Genomic DNA, 26,943 nt, shown 5'->3' on the forward strand with positions numbered 1-26,943 from the left:
CCAAATATGCAAACCAAATTATAGCATGCTCTATGTATTTGTTCATTAATGGGTGCAAAGCATATGATGCAAGAGCTTAATCATGAGCACAACAATTGCCAAGTATCACATTACCCAAGACATTTATAGCAATTACTACATGTATCATTTTCCAATTCCAACCATATAACAATTTAACGAAGGAGAAACTTCGCCATGAATACTATGAGTTAAGAACACATGTGTTCATATGCAACAGCGGAGCGTGTCTCTCTCCCACACAAGCATGATGTAATCCAATTTATTCAAACACAAACAAAAACAAAAACAATCCGACGCTCCAAGCAAAGCACATAAGATGTGATGGAATAAAAATATAGTTTCAAGAGAAGGAACCTGATAATTTGTCGATGAAGAAGGGGATGCCTTGGGCATCCCCAAGCTTAGATGCTTGAGTCTTATTCAAATATGCAGGGATGAACCACCGGGGCATCCCCAAGCTTAGAGCTTTCACTCTCCTTGATCATGTTGCATCATACTCCTCTCTTGATCCTTGAAAACTTCCTCCACACCAAACTCGAAACAACTCATTAGAGGGTTAGTGCACAATAAAAATTAACATGTTCAGAGGTGACACAATCATTCTTAACACTTCTGGACATTGCATAAAGCTACTGGACATTAATGGATCAAAGAAATTCATCCAACATAGCAAAAGAGGCAATGCGAAATAAAAGGCAGAATCTGTCAAAACAGAACAGTTCGTATTGACGAATTTTAAAATGGCACCAGACTTGCTCAAATGAAAATGCTCAAATTGAATGAAAGTTGCGTACATATCTGAGGATCATGCACGTAAATTGGCTTAATTTTCTGAGCTACCTACAGGGAGGTAGACCCAGATTCGTGACAGCAAAGAAATCTGGAACTGCGCAGTAATCCAAATCTAGTACTTACTTTACTATCAAAGACTTTACTTGGCACAACAAAACACTAAACTAAGATAAGGAGAGGTTGCTACAGTAGTAAACAACTTCCAAGACACAAATATAAAACAAAGTACTGTAGCAAAATAACACATGGGTTATCTCCCAAGAAGTTCTTTTCTTTATAGCCATTAAGATGGGCTCAGTAGTTTTAATGATGCACTCGCAAGAAATAGTATTTGAAGCAAAAGAGAGCATCAAGAGGCAAATTCAAAACACATTTAAGTCTAACATGCTTCCTATGCATAGGAATCTTGTAAATAAACAAGTTCATGAAGAGCAAAGTAACAAGCATAGGAAGATAAAACAAGTGTAGTTTCAAAAATTTCAGCACATAGAGAGGTGTTTTAGTAACATGAAAATTTCTACAACCATATTTTCCTCTCTCATAATAACTTTCAGTAGCAACATGAGCAAACTCAACAATATAACTATCACATAAAGCATTCTTATCATGAGTCTCATGCATAAAATTATTACTCTCCACATAAGCATAATCAATTTTATTAGTTGTAGTGGGAGCAAATTCAACAAAGTAGCTATCATTATTATTCTCATCAAGTGTAGGAGGCATAGTATAATCACAACAAAATTTACTCTCCATAGTAGGTGGCACCAAAAGACCACTATCATTATAATCATCATATATAGGAGGCAAAGTATCATCAAAGTAAATTTTCTCCTCAATGCTTGGTGGACTAAAAAGATCATGCTCATCAAAACCAGCTTCCCCAAGCTTAGAATTTTCCATATCATTAGCAACAATGGTATTCAAAGTGTTCATATTAATATGTTCCATGGGTTTTTTAATTTTCGGATCAAACCATCCATGTCTTAAATCAGGAAATAGAGTAAAAAGCTCATTGTTGTCCATTATGCCTTACTAGTGTAAACAAGAAACAAAAAGATGCAATTGCAGGATCTAAAGGAAATAGCTTTGAGTACTTACGGCGCCGGAAAATAGCTTAGTAGCCGAGATCCGGAGTGTGAGTACCTTTTACCTTTCCTCCCCGGCAACGGCGCCAGAAAATAGCTTGATGTCTACGTTCCCCCTCCTTTCCTGTAGACAGTGTTGGGCCTCCAAGAGCAGAGGTTTGTAGAACAGCAGCAAGTTTTCCCTTAAGTGGATCACCCAAGGTTTATCGAACTCAGGGAGGAAGAGGTCAAAGATATCCCTCTCATGCAACCCTGCAACCACAAAGCAAGAAGTCTCTTGTGTCCCCAACACACCTAATAGGTGCACTAGTTCGGCGAAGAGATAGTGAAATACAGGTGGTATGAATATATATGAGCAGTAGCAACGGTGCCAGAAAATAGCTTGCTGGCGTGTAGTTGATGGTGGTAGTATTGCAGCAGTAGTAACACAGTGAAACAGTAAACAAGCAGTAGTAACGCAGCAGTATTTAGGAACAAGGCCTAGGGATTACACTTTCACTAGTGGACACTCTCAACATTGATCACATAACAGAACAGATAAATGCATACTCTACACTCTTGTTGGATGATGAACGCATTGCATAGGATTACACGAACCCTCAATGCCGGAGTTAACAAGCTCCACAATTTGTTCATATTTAAGTAACCTTATAGTGTAAGATAGATCAAAAGACTAAACCAAGTACTAACATAGCATGCACACTGTCACCTTCATGCATATGTAGGAGGAATAGATCACATCAATCTTATCATAGCAATAGTTAACTTCGCAATCTATAAGAGATCATGATCATAGCATAAACCAAGTACTAACACGGTGCACACACTGTTACCTTTACACACGTGCAGGAGGAATAGAACTACTTTAATAACATTGCTAGAGTAGCACATAGATAAATTGTGATACAAAACTCATATGAATCTCAATCATGTAAAGCAGCTCATGAGATTATTGTATTGAGGTACATGGGAGAGAGGTGAACCACATAGCTACCGGTACAGCCCCGAGCCTCGATGGAGAACTACTCCCTCCTCATGGGAGCAGCAGCGGTGATGAAGATGGCGGTGGAGATGGCAGCGGTGTCGATGGAGGAGCCTTCCGGGGGCACTTCCCCGCTCCGGCAGGGTGCCGGAACAGAGACTCCTGTCCCCCAGATCTTGGCCTCGCGATGGCGGCGGCTCTGGAAGGTTTCTGTGGTTTTCGTCGAACGTGTCAGGGTTTTCGATCCAGGGGCTTTATATAGGCGAAGAGGCGGCGCAGGAGGGTCGAAGGGGCGACGACACCATAGGGCGGTGCGGCCAGGGCCTGGGCCGCGCCGGCCTATGGTCTGGGGGCCCGATGCCCCCTCCTGGTCCTTCCCGGGTGTTACGGATGCTTCCGGTGAAAATAGGAACTTGGGCGTTGATTTCGTCCGATTCCGAGAATATTTCGTTACTAGGATTTCTGAAACCAAAAACAGCAGAAAACAGGAACTGGCACTTCGGCATCTTGTTAATAGGTTAGTTCCAGAAAATGCACGAATATGACATAAAGTGTGCATAAAACATGTAGATAACATCAATAATGTGGCATGGAACATCAGAAATTATCGATACGTCGGAGACGTATCAAGGCTCGAGGGCCAGGATGGGGCAGCCCACGCGGCCAAGGAATCTGGCCGCGTGGGCCTATCCCTTTTGGTCCCCGGACTTCCTTTTTTGCGCTTCCTTGGCTCGTACTCCTTCTTCCTTCGAAAACTGATCCTCGTAAAATCTCAGGTGATTTGGACGTCGTTTGAGTCCCTAAAACATCAAAATATAGAAAAAGGGGTTTTTTGACAGTGCGGGGTTAATTCCAGAAAAATAGGAAAACTGTGAAATATCCCCAAAATCAATATAAAACAATGATATAACCCTTATATGATGCAAATATGATTGAAATATAAGTAATACAATGCAAAATTCATGTATGCATTTTACAGCATCAACATCCCCAAGCTTAACCTATACTCGCCCTCGAGTATGTAGGTGATAAAACTAACATGGACTTTGCATCTTAATACAATAAATGGATATTAAATATGATTACTATTGCTACATAAACTCAAATGATTCAATCTCAAAGGAGTATCAATATACAAGATAGTTTATGAAGTGATATCAAATATTCAATGTAAGGATGTTCAATGATAATTCACAAAGTGTGACATAGAAGAAAGTAATATGAACCAAATGAATGCATAATGAAAAGTAAAATACATCCTATAATGGTCATAGAGTATTCTTATAGAAATCTGAATATAAAAGGTGGACACTTTGGAAATATAGATAAATAAGTAGAGGTGAAACATGAATAAGTCTCATCTAGCTTCCAAATGCTTCAACTTAAATTAATGTTTGCAATGTGGTATTCATTGGTGTGGAGCTCTCATTACCCCTGTCATAGCATCTTAAATGGTTAAGTTGAAAGTGAAAGCAAATATGAGTAATGTGCTTGTGATGTCTACGTTCCCCCTCCTTTCCTGTAGACAGTGTTGGGCCTCCAAGAGCAGAGGTTTGTAGAACAGCAGCAAGTTTCCCTTAAGTGGATACCCAAGGTTTATCGAACTCAGGGAGGAAGAGGTCAAAGATATCCCTCTCATGCAACCCTGCAACCACAAAGCAAGAAGTCTCTTGTGTCCCCAACACACCTAATAGGTGCACTAGTTCGGCGAAGAGATAGTGAAATACAGGTGGTATAAATATATAGTAGCAGTAGCAACGGTGCCAGAAAAGTGCTTGGCGCGTAGTTGATGGTGGTGGTATTGCAGCAGTAGTAACACAGTAAAACAGTAAACAAGCAGTAGTAACTCAGCAGTATTTACGAACAAGGCCTAGGGATTATACTTTCACTAGTGGACACTCTCAACATTGATCACATAACAGAACAGATAAATGCATACTCTACACTTTTGTTGGATGATGAACACATTGCGTAGGATTACGCGAACCCTCAATGCCGGAGTTAACAAGCTCCACAATAATGCTCATGTTTAAGTAACCTTTAGTGTAAGATAAATCAACAGACTAAACCGAGTACTAGCATAGCATGCACACTATCACCTTCATGCATATGTAGGAGGAATAGATCACATCAATAATATCATAGCAATAGTTAACTCCATAATCTACAAGAGATCATGATCATAGCACAAACCAAGTACTAACACGGTGCACACACTGTCACCATTACACACGTGCAGGAGGAATAGAACTACTTTAATAACACATCACTAGAGTAGCACATAGATAGTAGTGATACAAAACTCATATGAATCTCAATCATGTAAAGCAGCTCATGAGATCATTGTATTGAAGTACATAGTAGAGAGATTAACCACATAGCTACCGGTACAGCCCCGAGCCTCGATGGAGAACTACTCCCTCCTCATGGGAGCAGCAGCGGTGATGAAGATGGCGGTGGAGATGGCAGCGGTGTCGATGGAGAAGCCTTCCGGGGGCACTTCCCCGCTCCGGCAGGGTGCCGGAACAGAGATCCTGTCCCCCAGATCTTGGCCTCGCGATGGCGGCGGCTCTGGAAGGTTTTCGTGGGTTTCGTCAATCGGTATAGGGTTTTCTGATCCAGGGGCTTTTTATAGGCGGAGAGGCGGCACAGGAAGGTCGAAGGGGGGCCCACACCCTAGGGGGGCGCGCCCCCCCCCTAGGCCGCGCCGGGGTGTGGTGTGGTGGCCCTGCCTCCCTTCTCTGGCGGTTCTCGTGTGTTCTGGATGCTTCCGGGTAAAATAGGAACCTGGGCGTTGATTTCGTCCGATTCCGAGAATATTTCGTTACTAGGATTTCTGAAACCAAAAACAGCAGAAAACAGGAATTGGCACTTCGGCATCTTGTTAATAGGTTAGTTCCAGAAAATGCACGAATATGACATAAAGTGTGCATAAAACATGTAGATAACATCAATAATGTGGCATGGAACATAAGAAATTATCGATACGTCGGAGACGTATCAGCTTGACAAAAAGTACTGGTTGAATACCTCATGCCCCGTGAAAACAAATACCTCTCCAACTGGCTACTCAATTTGGGCCACAAAGCAAGTTCAAGTTAAAGTCATTGCAAGTAATAATAGTGTTATCAAGAGCGTCAACTAGGGTACCTATTGTCCCATGACATGCAACAAGTCCATGTCAAAATGGCAAGACAAACAAACACAATGAACAATATCAACACTCTTTTTATTTACCAATGGTATAGCTTTTTATTGTAAAGTGCATCACTGAGGGTCCACTATTGCGTGTAAGTAAATTTCCACCATGCATCTCGCATGGCTTTAGTCTAGCTTCCCAGACGTCTCTCTAGCCATTTATACTCACTCCTCAAACTTACCAAGTTTTCACAAGGCATCCATAGACAAAAGTACATGATATCAACTAAATATAATTAAGAGCATTGTTGAAAGCTTGCCATGTGACAGCACATATGAGCTAACTCCCAACTAACATTCTTGTCAGGCACACAACTTCATAATCTTAATCACAATGGTTCAATTTTATTAAGTGCGAAGAAAAGTAAAGTGTGCATCAAGTTCGTGAGAGCTTTTTTTAACCAACTATTCCCATAACAAGCAATAACATAATCATTTTAATTTGGAAGCATAGATAATACAATATAACATGATAAATATACTTGGAATAGCATAAACCTAATAGGTAGATATGGTGGACTCACTGGAAAAACTTTGGTTGAAGGTGTTGGAAAACAAGTTTTTACTTGTTGGAATTTTGGGGCTAGCAAGAGGGAGAAAGTTGACCGTATAAATGCTTGCATAAGTGTCCATAGAACTAATCAATCCATGTTAAACAAAGTAAAGTAACATTCAACATTAAAATATGAATAACAAATAGCTCTTGATAATAACACTTGCAAATTGATATTCATTAAAAAGCACATGAATCATGCAACTATATGTTTATTTTCAAATCAAGTCAAACATCCTCTTACCAATCTTATTTATAGCATTCAACTTAATTCAACCCAAACTTCCAGTAGCTCTCTCATAACATAAATGAAAAATGGTGGTCTCAAAAAATAAAAACCAAACCGAAATAAAAAGATCAAAAAGACGCTCCAAGTTTATGCGATAAAGTGCATTGATCGAAAAACATAAGTTAGACGTGTGCAAACCGAGAGTGTGTTGGTCCAGTGGGGTTGTCTTCACATCCCCAAGCTTATGGTCTTCACCATCCTTGGATAGCTCTTGGTGCTTCTCCTCTAATTCCTGTGAAAAACTTCGAAACACCGTTTCTCCCATTTCTTTTATGTGGGGTCACATTAGTAGGCACAGAACAATTGAATTGCTTGCTGTATGAAATCCTTAAACAAAAGCAAGAAACATGTCCAGAAAGTGTATAATGTTTTATTTCTTCTCATAAACTCAACTGGATTAAAAAGATTCAACTTAAAAGTTCAAAGAATGCATAAAATAAAATGGGACAGAATCTCTCCAGAAAAACAGCAGCAGCAAAATGAATTTTTTACCCCACTTATATATGTCCTAAAATCACGAAAAAAATTCAAGCGTACATAGGATGAAAATTTGCAACTATAGTTCCAATTTCAGCTCATTCAGAGTTAGGAATTAAAAACCATACCATGCACAGATTCGTGCTGGAATAAAATCCCCGAATGCAAATATCAACTTTTTCAAACCAAAACGGGTAAAACTTGGCACTTTATTAAAAAAATCCAGAACTAAAACTAAAAACTAATTCTCTTGTTACAGCAAGAGGACACAAAGAGAATCAAAAATAAAAACAACCGGCTTGCCTCCTGTAAAGCGCTTTCTTTATATCCATGTAGCTAGGCTTACTTACTTGATGTTTATGATGGACAGAACTCATGAGGGAGCTTGAACTTTGGTGTGTCCCTCTTCCTTGGGAAGTGTTCCATGAATTTCTTGTGTTGAAACCGAAACTTCACATTCCCTTCTTTTGAATCAATGATAGCACATGTCGTACGAAGAAAAGGTCTTCCAAGAATAATTGGACTAGAGGTTTTATTCCCCATATCCATGATTCGAAAATCAACAGGTACAAAGGTCATACGTAACTCTACCATAACATCACTTGCTTTTCCTAAAGCATGTTTAATAGAGTCATCAGCAAGTGCAAGTTCAATAGAGCATTTTTCAAGATTCTTCAATTCAAGTACTTCATATAATTCTTTAGACAAAACAGAGATACTAGATCCTAGATCTAATATAGCATGGTGTGTCTCTTTTCCAATTGTTACTAGTACTTTGGAAATCCATGTATCCCCAAGCTTAGGTGGTATCATAGCTTCTTGCTTGTACCAAACTTCTCTTTTAAAACATGATTTGCAATATAAGAACCAAAACCTGCTTGGTTGGTGTTGATGGAAGGATCACTTGCAAACTTTTGTAAGATAGATATTAATTAATGCAAGCTACAATTCTCTAAGTCAAGTAGTGGTTCCTTGACTTCACTAAACATCTTAACTTCCTCAGCCCGTTTCTCGTTTCTTTTCCTTAGTAATGCATCCAAAGCTATTTTGAGATCATTCTCTTCTTTAACAGATTCTTCAAGATTTTTATCCAAAAGTTCTAACATAGAAAATATCTTGTCCTTAAATTTCTTAATTACTCCTTTCTTAGACTTGGCATTGTTTAATATAATTTCTATTCTTGAGACAATTCTAGAAATGGTGTCATTAGTTTTCTTCATCTGGGATTGTGAGTGAAGAATAAAAGAGCGCATCTCATTTTTAGTAGGATAATCTTCCACATAAGTTTGTAAATCTAATATATATTGACCTATCAGCAGAACCTTTTAATGGTTTGATCCCAATTTCACCTTTTGTTTCTATCGAACTACCAAACAAATTTTCTATTAAATTATTAGCATGTGAGGGATTTCCCAAAGCAAATCTTCCATTGGTTAATGGTGTAGAAAACATTTTGACCACACATCTAAACCATTATAAAAGTTTTTAATAAAGGTGGCAAGAGCATACTTGTTGGCATTATTCTTATTGATATACTTCATTCTAGACCAAGCATCCATTAGTGACTCTCCATAATATTGAGAAAAATTGTTCATTTCAACACTAGAGTTCATTTTGTAAAGTTTTTATGTGTTTTTGAACTTTTAAATGAAAATTATAATAAAACAATGCAAATCAAAATATAAATATGATATGCAAGACAATAACAAAACAAAATAAAATGCTTTTAAGGTAAAGATGTATAAGATGATGCTCACGTAGGTGCAACCTCCCCAAGCTTAGGTGTTTACGCAAGTTGGTGATGAAGTTGACTTTCTTGTGAGATAACCTTCAACTAGTTCTCCGACAACGGTGCCAGAAAACAGTCTTGATGGGCGTAGAGTGTATACGCTTAGGTTTAGCTCCAAGTGCAGAGTTTGTAGATGTGGAAGAAGTGTTTTCCCCATGAGGGTGACTCAAGGGTAATATCAAACTCTCCGAGAACTGTGTGTTAAGGGTTTATCTTCTTATCCTTGTCTTATGAGACCTGCAAAACAAAGCAAAATGTTTTGCGCCCTCAACCTCACCAAGTGGTTGTCAAGCACAAGGTGTGAGTAAAAATGTGAAAATATAATAAATGCAAACAAGAAATAAATATGCAATGATATGGATGGTAATGCAAAGGTGCTAGAAAACAGTGTGGTGTGTGGAGCTAGTGGGATAGATCTCTCTACTTGCACAGCTCTAGAAAACAACTTAATATGCAAATGATGGTAAATAAACATGCAAGGATGGTGGAAACAATAATGGATGATATTTTTTGGGTTTTATATTGTGAATTCAAGAAATAAAAGTGTTTTTGTATTTCCGGATTTTTAAATGGCTGAAAAGAAAAATTGTGTATAAAGTGTTGGAAAGTTGTTTCTTATGATTAAAAATGGACTGGGGTTCATAGTTTCACAAATGCACTCTCTCTTTTATAAAGTGGTAGACAATGAAACACTAGAATTGACATATATGATTGCAACATAAAGATTTCATGACAAGTTACTAGTAATATATATGGACATCACGTCCTAATATAGAGATCTTTTGTTTATTAATCTCTCTTATACTCCACCAATATGCGAACTAAATCATAACACCCTAGTAATTAAGATAAATCAGAGTATAACATTAAGTTCTATGACATGAAGTTAAAGTAAGAACATGCTAGATCTAGTCATGGAGAAGTGGCAAGGTCACCCCACATCCCCGGTAGCATGGTATTCTCTTTATCCCTAATGAGGTAACAAAGTAAGGTAAACACCCGAGTGCATCGCAGAATTTCTGTCACTTTCACCGTACTAGCCACCCCCCGTTACTCCATCTAATGCATACATTCCCCCTCACACGCCATCATAGACAAGTTTGATCAGAACAAGTAAATAAGAACGGGGTACATAATATGCATCTACTTTCATAACTGAAAAAAACTATTGCAATGTCAAACATATATTAACTCATAAAAAGATCCACCACAAAGGTATTACATAGATGACCGTAATCATGTTCAGCAGCTCATACTGTGCTAATTAGTAAAGCTCAAAGAGAGGAGAGATACATAAGTTACTTCCACAAACTCATAGTACAGGGATGGACTACTCCCTCTTCATCATGGTGATGATGGTGGAGTCGTTGGAGGATGTGGAGACCACGCCGACAGCGCCCCGCTGGAGTTTTCCCCCTCCAATCTGCAGCTTCAGGTATTTGTTTTCGTGTTTCTATGTTTTGGTGGCGCTCCCTTCCGAAAGGCATTGTGACTATTTTTATAGACGTTTTTAGGTCAAGACGGAGGCACGGAGATGAAAACGGACGGCATCGGAGGCTCGAGGGCCAGGATGGGGCACCCCACGCGGCCAAGGAATCTGGCCGCGTGGGCCTACCCCTTTTGGTCCTCGGTCTTCCTTTTTTGCGCTTCCTTGGCTCCTACTCCTTCCTCCTTCCAAAAACTGATCCTCGTAAAATCTCATGTGATTTGGACGTCGTTTGAGTCCCAAAAACATCAAAATAAAGAAAAAGGGGTTTTATGACAGTGCATGGTTAATTCTAGAAAAATAGGTAAACTGTTAAATACCCCCAAAATCTCTATAAAACAATGATATAACCCTTATATGATGCAAATATGATTGAAATATAAGTAATACAATGCAAAGTTCATGTATGAATTTTACATGCATCACATTGCTAAACACGTACATCTGCCTATACTTTTGTACGTGTTGTGTCCTAGACCACTTGGCAACGACTAAGCATAAGCCTCACGTACGAGATTCCGGATGTCTTCAGAGTGAATGTAAACCCCCAAAATCAATTCTAACACACATAGTTCTGACATGATCGACGACATGTGACCAAAAACTATGCCCTCGTGAGCTTGTTGATGTACGATGACGGGAGTTACAAGCATTCGCGAAACCCATTTTAAGGCACCTACGGAAGGCCCGTGCCATCAGTGCCATAGGCAGACAACAGACTTGAGAAAAGAGAGACCCCCTTCAAAAAAACCTCTTTCATTATCTAGCTATAAGCGCGACTGCACACCAACCCTTCTTTGTAGGTCGGAACAACATGAAACCGTAGTAAACTAGCTCAAAAGGCACAACCTATTTTACGAGATAAAGTCAAATAGTATCTAGGGGCTTCCCATGTGGTATGACAACCTTCAAGGCATTAGAAACACACAGACAAATAAGGAGAAAAGGCAAGCATAAAAGAAACACCAGAAAACAATTAAGAGGAGAAAAAGAAGAAGAAATTTAGGATGAAGCCCACTAAACTCACTTGTGTGATCCATCATGGACCAAGGTAGATCCTTTCATGGATCATGTGTATGGATCAAAAGTACAAGACTACCTTTGTTTTCCCTTCTACTTAAGGGTGTTTTAGACATTGTACTTCTTGCCCTTACTTTTCCCCTTCAGTAGTGGTATTGGTGGTCATTTGTACAAGATCCTAGGCCTATATCTCATATGAAGAGCACTCACTCTGGTGGTGAGACCTACATCTTGAGTTGATCCTTTTTAGACTTTAAGTTCGCGAAGGATTCCTCCTACGGGGTCCCTTCTAAACTTCAAGCTCACAAAAGTAATCTCAACAGAAGTGTGATATGTCTTGTCGTACCATCGGGTTGTCATTCGCGAACATCCAAGGTTTCTCAATGGGACATATGCATCTCTCGCTGACTAGTCGAGGTTGAACTCGGTAAAAAAAATACCATGTCACTTGTGTTAGTGTTCGGCGCCCAACACGGTCGTCGAGTGCACCCTTTCCTTTACCAGCATCATCGTTGATCGCATACATTCTCATTATTTTGTTTTGACACACGTTCGTACCACGAGTCACTGATACGTCTCCGACGTATCGATAATTTCTTATGTTCCATGCCACATTATTGATGTTATCTACATGTTTTATGCACACTTTATGTCATATTCGTGCATTTTCTGGAACTAACCTATTAACAAGATGCCGAAGTGCCGATTCTTTGTTTCTGCTGTTTTTGGTTTCAGAAATCCTAGTAAGGAAATATTCTCGGAATTGGACGAAATCAAAGCCCAGGGGCCTATTTTCTCACGAAGCTTCCAGAAGTCCGAAGGAGAGACGAAGAGGGGCCACGGAGGGGCCACACCATAGGGCGGCGCGGCCCCCCCCCCCTTGGCCACGCCGGCCTGTAGTGTGGGGCCCCCGTGCCGTCTCTTGACCTGCCCTTCCGCCTATAAAAAGTCTCCGTGACGAAACCCCCAGTACCGAGAGCCACGATACGGAAAACCTTCCAGAGACGCCGCCGCCGCCGATCCCATCTCGGGGGATCCAGGAGATCGCCTCCGGCACCCTGCCGGAGAGGGGAATCATCTCCCGGAGGACTCTACGCCGCCATGGTCGCCTCCGGTGTGATGTGTGAGTAGTCTACCCCTGGACTATGGGTCCATAGCAGTAGCTAGATGGTTGTCTTCTCCCCATTGTGCTATCATTGTCGGATCTTGTGAGCTTCCTAACATGATCAAGATCATCTATCTGTAATTCTATATGTTGCGTTTGTTGGGATCCGATGAATAGAGAATACTTGTTATGTTGATTATCAAAGTTATGCTATGTGTTGTTTATGATCTTGCATGCTTTCCGTTACTAGTAGAGGCTCTGGCCAAGTAGATGCTTGTAACTCCAAGAGGGAGTACTTATGCTCGATAGTGGGTTCATGCCTGCATTGACACACAGGACGATGTGAGAAAGTTCTAAGGTTGTGTTGTGCTGTTGCCACTAGGGATAAAAGATTATTGCTATGTTCTAGGTTGTAGTCAATAGTTACATTACGCACCATACTTAATGCAATTGTCTGTTGTTAGCAACTTAATACGGAGGGTTCGGATGATAACTTTGAAGGTGGACTTTTTAGGCATAGATGCAGTTGGATGACGGTCTATGTACTTTGTCGTAATGCCCAATTAAATCTCACTATACTCATCATGATATGTATGTGCATGGTCATGCTCTCTTTATTTGTCAATTGCCCAACTGTAATTTGTTCACCCAACATGCTGTTCGTCTTATGGGAGAGACACCTCTAGTGAACTGTGGACCCCGGTCCAATTCTCTTTACTGAAATACAATCTACTGCAATACTTGTTCTACTGTTTTCTGCAAACAATCATCTTCCACACAATACGGTTAACTCTTTGTTACAGCAAGCCGGTGAGATTGACAACCTCACTGTTTCGTTGGGGCAAAGTACTTTGGTTGTGTTGTGCAGGTTCCACGTTGGCGCCGGAATCCCTGGTGTTGCGCCGCACTACATCCCGCCGCCATCAACCTTCAACGTGCTTCTTGGCTCCTCCTGGTTCGATAAACCTTGGTTTCTTTCTGAGGGAAAACTTGCTGCTGTGCGCATCATACCTTCCTCTTGGGGTTGCCCAACGAACGTGTGAAATACACGCCATCAAGCTAAATTTCTGGCGCCGTTGCCGGGGACCTGAAGAAAAGTTACACCACCAAGATTTCTATCTCCCACGTCAACTACACGCCAGCAGCTAAATTTCTGGCGCCGTTGCCGGGGAGATCAAGACACGCTGCAAGGGGAGTCTCCACTTCTCAATCTCTTTACTTTGTTTTTGTCTTGCTTAGTTTTATTTACTACTTTGTTTGCTGCACTAAATCAAAATACAAAAAAATTAGTTGCTAGTTTTACTTTATTTGCTATCTTGTTTGCTATATCTAAAACACAAAAAAATTAGTTTACTTGCATTTACTTTATCTAGTTTGCTTTATTTACTACTACTAAAATGAGTAATCCTGAAGTTGAAGTTCGCACGTTTAAGCAACGAGGGGGAGAATGTTTGAGAGATGCTTGGTATAGAATTAGCGATGCTCATAATAGATGCACTAAGAAGCACTCCACCATTATTTTACTCAGGAATTTTTATGTTGGTATCTCTAGCTGGAATAGATATGTTCTTGATAGTCTCGCAAAAGGTGACTTCCTAAGTACTCCTGCATTAGAAGCTAGTTGCATTATTGAGAGCTTATTTGGAATACCCCCTGTTGATAAAGTTAAAACTGAAATCTCTCTTGAAGATGTTATGAAAAAATTGGAAACCATAGAGAAAATTTTCCAAGTATTGAAGCTAAATTGGAAATATTACTTGATAAAACTGATGAACTTGATAAATCCTTAGGAGGAATTGATGAAAGAATTAGTGTCCTAGGAACTAATGCTGTCCATGATGATCAAATCAATAGGATTGACGAACTTGAAAAAGCTATGGGAACCTTGGGTTCAACATTTTCTTCTCTTAAATATAAGGAGAAAGCTTATGTGGGTAAGGAGCAAAAGTTTATGTATGTCTCTAAAGTGCCTAGACCAAAGAAGTATTATTATAGGCCTAAAATTGACAAAGCCCTTAATACCACTATGGATGGGGGAGCTCATGATAACAATGCACCATCTCTTGATAATACTTGATACACACTTTCTGCGCCTAGCTGAAAGGCGTTAAAGAAAAGCGCTTATGGGAGACAACCCATGTTTTTACCTACAGTACTTTGTTTTTATTTTGTGTCTTGGAAGTTGTTTACTACTGTAGCAACCTCTCCTTATCTTAGTTTTGTGTTTTGTTGTGCCAAGTTAAGCCGTTGATAGAAAAGTAAGTACTAGATTTGGATTACTGCACAGTTCCAGATTTCTTTGCTGTCACGAATCTGGGTCCACCTCCCTGTAGGTAGCTCAGAAAATTAAGCCAATTTACGTGCATGATCCTCAGATATGTACGCAACTTTCATTCAATTTGAGCATTTTCATTTGAGCAAGTCTGGTGCCATTTTAAAATTCGTCAATACGAACTGTTCTGTTTTGACAGATTCTGCCTTTTATTTCGCATTGCCTCTTTCGCTATGTTGGATGAATTTCTTTGATCCACTAATGTCCAGTAGCATTATGCAATGTCCAGAAGTGTTAAGAATGATTGTGTCACCTCTGAATATGTCAATTTATATTGTGCACTAACCCTCTAATGAGTTGTTTCGAGTTTGGTGTGGAGGAAGTTTTCAAGGATCAAGAGAGGAGTATGATGCAACATGATCAAGGAGAGTGAAAGCTCTAAGCTTGGTGATGCACCCGGTGGTTCACCCCTGCATATATCAAGAAGACTCAAGCGTCTAAGCTTGGGGATGCCCAAGGCATCCCCTTCTTCATCGACAATATTATCAGGTTCCTCCCCTGAAACTATATTTTTATTCCATCACATCTTATGTGCTTTTTCTTGGAGCGTCGGTTGTTTTTGTTTTTTGTTTTGTTTGAATAAAATGGATCCTAGCATTCACTTTATGGGAGAGAGACACGCTCCGCTGTAGCATATGGACAAGTATGTCCTTGGTTTCTACTCATAGTATTCATGGCGAAGTTTCTCCTTCGTTAAATTGTTATATGGTTGGAATTGGAAAATGATACATGTAGTAATTGCTATAAATGTCTTGGGTAATGTGATACTTGGCAATTGTTGTGCTCATGATTAAGCTCTTGCATCATATGCTTTGCACCCATTAATGAAGAAATACATAGAGCATGCTAAAATTTGGTTTGCATATTTGGTTTCTCTAAGGTCTAGATAATTTCTAGTTTTGAGTTTGAACAACAAGGAAGACGGTGTAGAGTCTTATAATGTTTTCAATATGTCTTTTATGTGAGTTTTGCTGCACCGGTTCATCCTTGTGTTTGTTTCAAATAAGCCTTGCTAGCCTAAACCTTGTATCGAGAGGGAATACTTCTCATGCATCCAAAATACTTGAGCCAACCACTATGCCATTTGTGTCCACCATACCTACCTACTACATGGTATTTTCCGCCATTCCAAAGTAAATTGCTTGAGTGCTACCTTTAAAATTCCATCATTCACCTTTGCAATATATAGCTCATGGGACAAATAGCTTAAAAACTATTGTGGTATTGAATATGTAATTATGCACTTTATCTCTTATTAAGTTGCTTGTTGTGCGATAACCATGTTCACTGGGGACGCCATCAACTATTCATTGTTGAATTTCATGTGAGTTGCTATGCATGTCCGTCTTGTCTGAAGTAAGAGAGATCTACCACCTTATGGTTAAGCATGCATATGTTAGAGAAGAACATTGGGCCGCTAACTAAAGCCATGATCCATGGTGGAAGTTTCAGTTTTGGACAACAATCCTCAAATCTCAAATGAGAAAATTATTAATTGTTGTTATATGCTTATGCATAAAAGAGGAGTCCATTATCTGTTGTCTATGTTGTCCCGGTATGGATGTCTAAGTTGAAGAATAATCAATAGCGAGAAATCCAATGCGAGCTTTCTCCTTAGACCTTTGTACAGGCGGCATAGAGGTACCCCTTTGTGACACTTGGTAAAAACAATGCATTGTGATGACCCGGTAGTCCAAGCTAATTAGGACAAGGTGCGGGCACTATTAGTACACTATGCATGAGGCTTGCAACTTATAAGATATAATTTACATGATGCATATGCTTTATTACTACCGTTGACAAAATTGTTTTATGTTTTCAAAATCAAAGCTCTAGCACAAATATAGCAATCGATGCTTTTCCTCTATGGAGGACCATTCTTTTACTTTCAATGTTGAGTCAGTTCACCTATTTCTCTCCACCTCAAGAAGCAAACACTTGTGTGAACTGTGCATTGATTCCTACATACTTGCTTATTGCACTTATTATATTACTCTATGTTGACAATATCCATGAGATATACATGTTACAAGTTGAAAGCAACCGCTGAAACTTAATCTTCTTTTGTGTTGCTTCAATATCTCTACTTTGAATTATTGCTTTATGAGTTAACTCTTATGCAAGACTTATTGATGCTTGTCTTGAAGTGCTATTCATGAAAAGTCTTTGCTATATGATTCACTTGTTTACTCATGTCATATACATTATTTCGATCGCTGCATTCACTACATATGCTTTACAAATAGTATGATCAAGATTATGATGGTATGTCACTCCAGAAATTATCTGTGTTATCGTTTTACCTGCTCGGGACGAGCAGAACTAAGCTTGGGGATGCTGATACGTCTCCGACGTATCGATAATTTCTTATGTTCCATGCCACATTATTGATGTTATCTACATGTTTTATGCACACTTTATGTCATATTCGTGCATTTTACGGAACTAACCTATTAACAAGATGCCGAAGTGCCGATTCTGTTTTTCTGCTGTTTTTGGTTTCAGAAATCCTAGTAAGGAAATATTCTCGGAATTGGACGAAATCAAAGCCCAGGGGCCTATTTTCTCACGAAGCTTCCAGAAGTCCGAAGGAGAGACGAAGAGGGGCCACGGAGGGGCCACACCATAGGGCGGCGCGGCCCCCCCCTTGGCCGCGCCGGCCTGTAGTGTGGGGCCCCCGTGCCGCCTCTTGACCTGCCCTTCCGCCTATAAAAAGTCTCCGTGACGAAACCCCCGCATGCGAGAGCCACGATACGGAAAACCTTCCAGAGACGCCGCCGCCGCCGATCCCATCTCGGGGGATCCAGGAGATCGCCTCCGGCACCCTGCCGGAGAGGGGAATCATCTCCCGGAGGACTCTACGCCGCCATGGTCGCCTCCGGTGTGATGTGTGAGTAGTCTACCCCTGGACTATGGGTCCATAGCAGTAGCTAGATGGTTGTCTTCTCCCCATTGTGCTATCATTGTCGGATCTTGTGAGCTGCCTAACATGATCAAGATCATCTATCTGTAATTCTATATGTTGCGTTTGTTGGGATCCGATGAATAGAGAATACTTGTTATGTTGATTATCAAAGTTATGCTATGTGTTGTTTATGATCTTGCATGCTTTCCGTTACTAGTAGATGCTCTGGCCAAGTAGATGCTTGTAACTCCAAGAGGGAGTACTTATGCTCGATAGTGGGTTCATGCCTGCATTGACACAGGGACAGTGTGAGAAAGTTCTAAGGTTGTGTTGTGCTGTTGCCACTAGGGATAAAACATTAGTGCTATGTTCAAGGATGTAGTCACTAGTTACATTACGCACCATACTTAATGCAATTGTCTGTTGTTAGCAACTTAATACTGGAGGGGGTTCGGATGATAACCTGAAGGTGGACTTTTTAGGCATAGATGCAGTTGGATGACGGTCTATGTACTTTGTCGTAATGCCCAATTAAATCTCACTATACTCATCATGATATGTATGTGCATGGTCATGCTCTCTTTATTTGTCAATTGCCCAACTGTAATTTGTTCACCCAACATGCTATTCGTCTTATGGGAGAGACACCTCTAGTGAACTGTGGACCCCGATCCAATTCTCTTTACTGAAATACAATCTACTGCAATACTGTTCTACTGTTTTCTGCAAACAATCATCTTCCACACAATACGGTTAACTCTTTGTTACAGCAAGCCGGTGAGATTGACAACCTCACTGTTTCGTTGGGGCAAAGTACTTTGGTTGTGTTGTGCAGGTTCCACGTTGGCGCCGGAATCCCTGGTGTTGCGCCGCACTACATTCCGCCGCCATCAACCTTCAACGTGCTTCTTGGCTCCTCCTGGTTCGATAAACCTTGGTTTCTTTCTGAGGGAAAACTTGCTGCTGTGCGCATCATACCTTCCTCTTGGGGTTGCCCAACGAACGTGTGAAATACACGCCATCAGTCACCACCGCCGCCAGGAATGTCAGTTTCTCCCTCGATCCTAGTTTTGCCGCCGTATTTGTCGCCACAACATCCACTACCAAGATCCACTTCTATAAGAGTCGTCTTGAAGTGCAGTTATGAGGGGAGTTACAATAGGGCAAGTCTTTCTCTAACTTGCATTTGGCATTGTGTTGATTATTTTCACGTAGAAAAGGTACTGTAGTAGTTCTATGGATGAACATGATGTGCATTTACAATATATCTCATGCATATAGGATGTTCTCCATCGTTGTAAAGATAAATTACTAGTTAGGACTAATTAGTTTTTCGAAAAATATAACATAATTCATGGATGTAAGTCATGCTAGACCATATGCACCTGCAAACATTCTTCAAAATATATGACTTACTGTGACATGCACAACAATTATATGAGTATTGTTCACTTAGTTCTCTTTGTTATGTCTACATAAAAAATCATATAAAATAAAAAGTGACAACGAGAAGTAGAACATACTAACAATTGGAGTACAAACGCTAAAACATGAAGTACAAATGCACTAACATATAAAGTACTCATGCTTACAACATGAAGTCCGCCGTCACTAACATGTGAAGTGCGCAACCTAGCAACATGAAGTAAACACGGTGGAAGGACACACGTACAAAACAATTGAAGCAGTAAAGCACACGTACATCATGAAGTACACAAATTAGCAAAGTACACATACTACCGGAAATATTGTTCCCTTCTTGGAGGCATCGCTTTTGGAGAGTCAGAAGTTCAGGTGTTGTCTTGGTGGTGGATGTATTTTTGTTGCTAGGGCTAGAATGCTGTAGCGGGACTTTTATTTCTTAGATTCTTTTTATTTTTTGGTTATGTGCATCCGTACTATCATTAGGGTATTGCTTTGTTGCAGAGGCTGGGTGTATTTGGTATCTTCAGATATTAATATATTTCCTTTATCATAAAATACTACCAGAAAAGATACAAAAATATGCCAATACACAAAGTCCTTACACTTGTTTCAAGAAATGCAAAAGGATGGATGTCTTTTCATTAAAATTGAGATGAAATATATACAAGGTGAAGCTTACAACTACAATAATGTTGTGCCATCGGCCTCCAAACCACATATGTCTAGTCTTTCCTAGCCTCTGCGTGTAGCCTAGTTGTACCCCACTGCGTAAACTCTACTAGAATAAGATTAGCTACAATGAATTTGTAACCTACTTAGGGTCATTAGACCCTACTGTTCCTTTAATGTCACAACTTGCGACAGAATCCAACAAGACAGGGTCACAAGGTGATGTAGATGTGCACAAACTAACGCGGTCGGTAAGAATACACTAATAATGTAAGAAGTTCCGAGAGTGGTGTATTGGGACATGGGAGCATATGCTCCCTCTTTTTTGAATTGCATTTTACACACATTTTGAAATTTTAAAAATATTGAAATAAAAAATTCGCATGTACATCTTCACGTGCTACACGCTCACAAAGTCGTTTGATGAAAAAATGACTTGTCATGTTCCGTGTGTAAAAAAGAGAAATTCAGTGCTAAAAATAATGTTTTTCACAAGAAATTTTCTTTTTTTATATAGACCATACAAAATATTGGTTTTTCGTGAAACTTGACCAACGCACATATATTATGGAAATAGACATGCAGAAATTTTTGTTAAATTTTTTTAACACTTCGAAATATGATTTTTTTTTTGTAGAAGGAGCATATGCACCCGGAGCTATAATGAATTTCCCGCGCACATAAAATTTCATTTTTCAAATATAATTAGTTATTTTGTATAAAATTGTGATCCCATAGGCGGAAACAAGCGCGCATAGGGGTGCCCGCGATTTCAGGGCACCACTCGTCTTCCTACTCTCACGCACGCGTAAATCTTGAAGCACTAGATGCCCCGCCACTAGATTGACAAGGACCTTTGACTCTTTGAGTATCCTTTTCTTCATCGATCACCGTCTTTTTTTTTAAATACCTTATTTTGATTCATAATAAGTGGCGGTGATTCAGTACAAAGTTGGTGTAGTAAATCACCGACACTTAATATGGATTGTACTAGACCACCGTCACTTATTATAAACTGGAGGGAGTAATTTATTTTTATTGGTTTATAATATTCTTGGAGAGCAAACTGCAAATATGGCCCAATAGATTACCCGGAATTACTTCACACACGACAACTTCATACGATCTCTGTCCGATACTTCATACTTCCTCCACAGCCCCAGCCCATTTTTTTTTAAACCAGACAAAAACTTTGCCTTTCATTGATTAAGAAGAACCGTAAAAAATACTACAAATTTATTCGGCAATTAGCTAGCGGGAGTTGTAAAGAAAGGTAAAGTACAAAATTGAGTTGGGGGTTGTGCTTTTTTTTTTTGACTATCTGGAAGGTGAGGAATGACTATATTTTTAACAAAGCAAAAACTACTTCTTTTATGCAGGTTATACCGCTGGCTACCTATTGAATCTGTATGTGGTCTTACCTATAACCAATGGAGAGGCGTCAGGATTTGGCTACTGGGTGCAACCGGCTGGATATGGTTGCTCGAGATATAGACAACCAGTGCAGCTGGCATTTTGATCATAGATTAACATGATGAGCCACGTGAACACGACAGTGGCAACATCGTCGCTCACGCGACACAAGGTCGACAAACTTAACGATATCAAAGTATCCGCCACATATCCGCCACCTCAGCATCTACCTAGCTGTCGCGCCCTCGAAAGGCTGCCATCACCACCTTCCAAGGCTGCCGCCCCAACGTCCTCCGCTCATACGATGAGCGCCACACAAGCCATACGGTCGCAACCCAAGTTGCACATAAACATCGATCTGCCCGTAGACAACGGCCATCGTGCCAAATCCTGGGCTGCCACGCCGACATGTAAGCAAAAGTAGCCCAGATCTGACATGCAAGCAAAAGTAGCCCAGAGTTGCATCTGCCCGAGCTAATAGACCACACCATCCTCATAGCACCGGGTCGCCACTCACACTCTGTCGAGACGCAATCCCACCTCATAGGATCGCAACCGCCCAACAATCAGGGCCCCGACACTCCCAATATGCAAGAACACCCTTGTGGTCGTCGTCGGGACATTCATCGGATCCGCCTACGAGACAACCCAACTTGGCAAATCCAAGGCATGCCCCTAAGCATGGAAGACGAAGCCGCCGCCGCCCGCTTTAAAAAAAACATCCCAAAATCAGATTAATACATCAATGGACTATTTTCTAAACATGCTCTTGCCTTGACTTCTTCAGCGTTCTTTTTATCGGAAGGACGGATGATAGCACAGCAGAGAACAAACCACTTGTGTGGGCTTTAATTTGTTGCAGGGAAGAGAAAATGGAGAGTCCAACCGTACCGTTGCCCACAAGAAGCAAGCTCACTGATACAAAGAGGATCGTACGGGTATCGGATAGAAAATGTCGTGTGTATAGCAGGACTCTAGATTACCATGGAGCCCGTGCTAGAAAAACCATAATATACCACTTATTTTCCCGATAAAATAGATGAAAGCCCGGGTAGTAATTCTCCACCGAAACGGAGAAGAACTCGATATCAGCCAATAATATCACCCGCCTCGGCGGGGAAGGCCCATCGCGATCGATTGGAGCCGGAGACCGACTCTGTCAACACGTCGCACGGATGGTGCCCTCGTCAGAGGAGTTCTCCTCCCTCGCCAAGGTGGAGGAAGTGGAGGATGTCCACCCCCTCTTCGTCGGCCCCACGTCCGAGGTAGCCCTCTACTCCGCCGCCGGGAGCGTGCTCAAAGTCGAAGAGGTGGAGAAGCTATTCTACCTGGCCGTCGAGCGCGGTGTCAAGAACGAGGAGGCGCAGAAGGCCATCTTCCTCGCCGTCCAGAGCGGTATGAATGCAAACGAGGTCCTCTCCCTCGCCGTCCGCACGGGACTGAAGTCCGAGGAGGAGGTACACGCTCTCCTACTCCAGCAGCTGCTCGCCTCCTTCGACAGGCGACGCAAGGACTCCGAGCTGTTCGAGTGGGAGCACCCGCCTGTCATCGACAGGAAGAAACAAGACCCCAGGTGTCCCTTCTTCCTCTTCAAGATGAAGGCATCAGCCAAGAACGCGCAGGTATCGTGGCGGCAGAAGAAGCACGCCCGCTTCCCGCCCGAGCGAGCGGGGTACACGAACGCTCTGCGCGTCGCGCGTCTGGCGGCCGGACCTGACGGGTTCCACCTGGAGCAGGCGGGGGAGGGCGGGCAACCTGGTGCGATCTCGGGCCATGCCGACGACAAGTACATGGGGAGGCGGCGACGGAAAGACGGTATCTTAGAGTGCTCCTCTGTGCAGCTCAGGGAGGTGGCCGTCATCAAGAGGTTGCCCCGAGGCGACGGGATCTCCATCATGTCGTATGTGAGAGGGCTCGGTGTTAAGGTCCATGACATCCTGTTTATGCTGCACTGCTACTCCATCACCGTCGCCATGACCTTCACCGAGCGATGGTTCTACGTGTCTTCCAGGTTCACGGAGGAGCCATTGTACGCCAGGGATGGCCTTGATTTTATTGATATTACCGTCACACTGGAGAATCTGATCAAGAAGCTTTACCAGATGTATGAGCAAGAGGAGCAAGAAAAGAAGATCATGCGTGAGAAACAAGATCACCACGAGACAGAGACGCTGACGCGGCAGCAGAAGGAGCTGATGCTCCATCAGAGGGAGGAAGAAGAGAGGAAGAAGTTGGAAGACCTGCAGAAGAGAAGGGCCGACAGCAAGAAACAAAAGTGTCAGCGTAAGGAACTGAAGGAGGCAGCTCATCGGATGAACGAGGGAACTGAGGAGCAACATGGGCATTGTGAAGACACTGATGATGCTTCCTTTTGTAGCCCAATATTTCAGCTTCAGGAAGAATCAGATTGGGTGGAGCCATCAGAAGAGGAGCTGTAGCAAGGTGAGCAGGAGCGCAAGGATTTACCTGAAGGGGACTATGGAAGCCACGGAACAAATTATATTAGAAATTCTAACGTTTGACAGGAGAACATAATTTTCGTTCAGGTGTGTTGTCAAGTAATTCGTGTGAACTTATCTGACTAAACCAAAATTCTATTACATCTGAGATTGCAGCGTATTAGCCCTTAATCTTGTTGTGCATTATGTCCTGCATTGCCTCCTTAAGACAACATTAGGGAAAATATCACGTGCTGTTTTACAGATGGGAAGTAAAACCATCTGTATTGATACAAAATCATGGTATTTCTGAAATTTATCACTCTTCTTTATTGTGTAAATTTCTACTCAGGTGTGTTGTCAAGTAATTCGTGTGAACTTACGTGAGTACACAAAAAATCTATTGTATCTGATTATTAGCCCTGAATCTTGTTGTGCATTATGACCTGCATTACCTCCATAAGACAATGTTAGGAAAAAATCCCGAGATGTGGGTAGTAAAAACCGTCTTAATTAAAACAAAATCATGATGTTTCTGAAATTTATTTTTCTTCTTTACTGTGTAATTTTAGTTTCATGTACTGGAGATTCTGATTTGTGATATAATTCCGTATCACATATGGCAGGTTCTCATAGTTCTTCTGGAAGAAAAATTTCTGGCATGGGTCTTTAACAAAGAATATTCTATATTTCGATGTGGTACCGATGTGGTTCACTTCTGTTGGATGCAATTGACAGCTGTGATGTGCTGGATCTTGGAACTATAGGCGAGGTAAATAGGGGAACAGAGGGACCATCAGTTGTGTGATGAATTAAGGTCTAACCTTTTGAGTTCTCCTGTAAAAAAAAAAAACCTTTTGAGTTGTGTGTCTTGGTTCACTGATGATAATGTATGTTTTGTGCTATGGGGATGAAAGGAAATGTTGTCTGTACGTTTATATTTGCCTTGTTTCCTTTCCACCTGATATATCACAGCCATGGCTGGTTAGAAAAAAAAAAGGGAACAATATTATGTTCTCACTACACAAACTGAGACATGCATCAAATATTTTTTATGCTTTGTCATGATTGATTTATTCCATTTGTTGATTCATACTTCTGCATACACATTCATATTCTATCTTCTCGTGTAGTTCTGCTGTTGCAAGACATAATTCATATTGTTCGACATTTTCAGTAACATGCTTGCTACTTTCGGATATTCAGGGTGCTATAACTGGCAGTTATATTTTTTGTTTATCTTTTCGTTCACCATCACCATTTTGCTCACACCTAGAAGTAATCAACATTTTTTTTGATAAAGAGAAGTAATCAACATGACAACAGCATACTCTCAGATGGAAATCATGAGCCATATTTGCGAAGTCGGCTCTTGATTGTGATTTATGAACCAGGCCGCTGAATCCTGGACCGTGAAATGGGAAACTTTCATCGGACAGAATGATTTCTGAACTCGGAAGTCACTGCTTTCAGGTTGATGTGAAAATTACATGCTGGTCCAGTGATACTGAATTACAGATAAACCTGAAATTATTAGGCTTTCATATAGATGTGAAGTCAAACTGATGATATTGTGGCAGCTGAATAACTCAGTAATTCTTCACTGAAAATGATATGGTACTTTGCTTGTATAAAAGTCGTTGACTGCTGGCCTAGTGTTCCTGTTTTACTTTGTGCACAATATGTTCCAGGCCAGACTGAGCCAGTGTGGAAAACGAAAAAGGATCAAAGCAGTGAGTTTGAATGGTACTGACAAGTGAAGGCAATCTGGATCAACAAACTCAACACATTGATCTCCTACTCTTGGGTCTCTGGTCAGCTTCTCAACTAGAGAAGAACTCAAACTGGCAACTGTATGAAACACTGAAACTAGCATCAAATGTGTCGATGTGGTATTGGCTAGGGTTTAGCAAACACGGTTTTGAAGGAGTAGTAGTGCAAAGGGCATTAGGCAGTTGAAAACATAGGCAGAGTCGCGGATAGTTCAGTTCAGTAACTTGCATGAAGAATAGCTGGGAAATTGAAGAGCTTGCCGTTCCGTTCGCACTTGACTTCACTTGTCCTTCCCGAATGCCGCCTCCAGCCGCTCGCAGTCGACGATGTAGGCGAACCCATACGCCATGTTCAGCAGCGTCGCCTCGTGCAGGTCCCGGCTGGCCGTGGCCGTGGCGTCGGCCGAGAAGAAGACCCGGAAGCCCCTCACGAACGCGTCCCGCGCGGTGGTCTCGCAGCACAGGTTCGTCATCACGCCCGCCACGACCACCTCCTCCACGCCCATCCCGCGCAGCGCCTCCTCCAGCCCCGTGCCGGCGGCGAAGGCGATGTACGTGCTCTTCTCCACGACCAGGTCCCCCGCGGCGCGGCCGGCTCCGGGGAGCAGCTCCGCGGCCGGCGTTCCGGCGCCGATGTGGTCGCCCGCCCACCACTCCGCGAGCGGGCGGCTTCGCGGCACGGGGTCGACGTGGCGCGTGTAGATGACTGGGATGCCGGCGCCGCGGCAGAGCGCCACGGTGGTGGCGATGGCCGGCATGGCCGGCGCCGTCAGCGACGCGAAGTGGCCCTGCACGTCGATGACGAGGAGCGCGGCTGCGCCGGGGTTGGGGTCCCGGCGGCGCGTCTCGTACCTGGTGTACGCGGAGGAGGCGGCGGGAGGCGGCATGGTGTGATGGCTGATGGGAGCTAGGTGGGATATGATGCTGAGTGTGATAACTCACAGAGAAAAGATCACGAGAAATATGGGCCGATGCGGTTGAGCTGCGCGCGCACGGAACAGGGGAAGCTGAGCCTGAGCGAGAGAGGTTTCCAGACGCCCAAGGTGTCAGAACACGACACACAGTTATAGAAGACAGACGATCCTTCCATGGGAGATGGGACTCCTCCCGTATGATTGCTTTGAAAAAAACTCCTTTTTTTTCATTTGAGAAACATAATGTATTACAATATGCACGCGGATAAACCCAC

The 26,943-nt window shown here is 41.8% G+C and overlaps 2 protein-coding genes across 2 annotated transcripts; one reads left to right on the plus strand and one right to left on the minus strand.

Annotated features, from left to right (window-relative positions):
* The first annotated feature begins 22,719 nt into the window (after positions 1–22,719).
* On the plus strand, positions 22,720–25,077 carry LOC127335665 (uncharacterized). Its single transcript, XM_051362383.2, has 2 exons — positions 22,720–23,986; positions 24,609–25,077. Exon 1 carries the CDS (start codon positions 22,720–22,722, stop codon positions 23,980–23,982), a length of 1,263 nt encoding a protein of 420 aa, XP_051218343.1. The 3' UTR covers positions 23,983–23,986; positions 24,609–25,077.
* A 639-nt stretch (positions 25,078–25,716) lies between these two features.
* On the minus strand, positions 25,717–26,727 carry LOC127335666 (nicotinamidase 2-like). The gene has a single exon (XM_051362384.2). The coding sequence runs from the start codon at positions 26,639–26,641 to the stop codon at positions 26,036–26,038; it is 606 nt and encodes a 201-aa protein (XP_051218344.1). The 5' UTR covers positions 26,642–26,727; the 3' UTR covers positions 25,717–26,035.
* Between the last annotated feature and the right edge of the window lie 216 nt (positions 26,728–26,943).

Source organism: Lolium perenne, chromosome 2 (assembly GCF_019359855.2).
Source record: "Lolium perenne isolate Kyuss_39 chromosome 2, Kyuss_2.0, whole genome shotgun sequence".
NCBI classification, from domain to species: domain Eukaryota; kingdom Viridiplantae; phylum Streptophyta; class Magnoliopsida; order Poales; family Poaceae; genus Lolium; species Lolium perenne.

Excerpts from the sequence above, each read along its gene's own strand:
- LOC127335665 (XM_051362383.2), top strand. The coding sequence starts at position 22,720 with ATGGTGCCCTCGTCAGAGGAGTTCTCCTCCCTCGCCAAGGTGGAGGAA.
- LOC127335666 (XM_051362384.2), bottom strand. The coding sequence starts at position 26,641 with ATGCCGCCTCCCGCCGCCTCCTCCGCGTACACCAGGTACGAGACGCGC.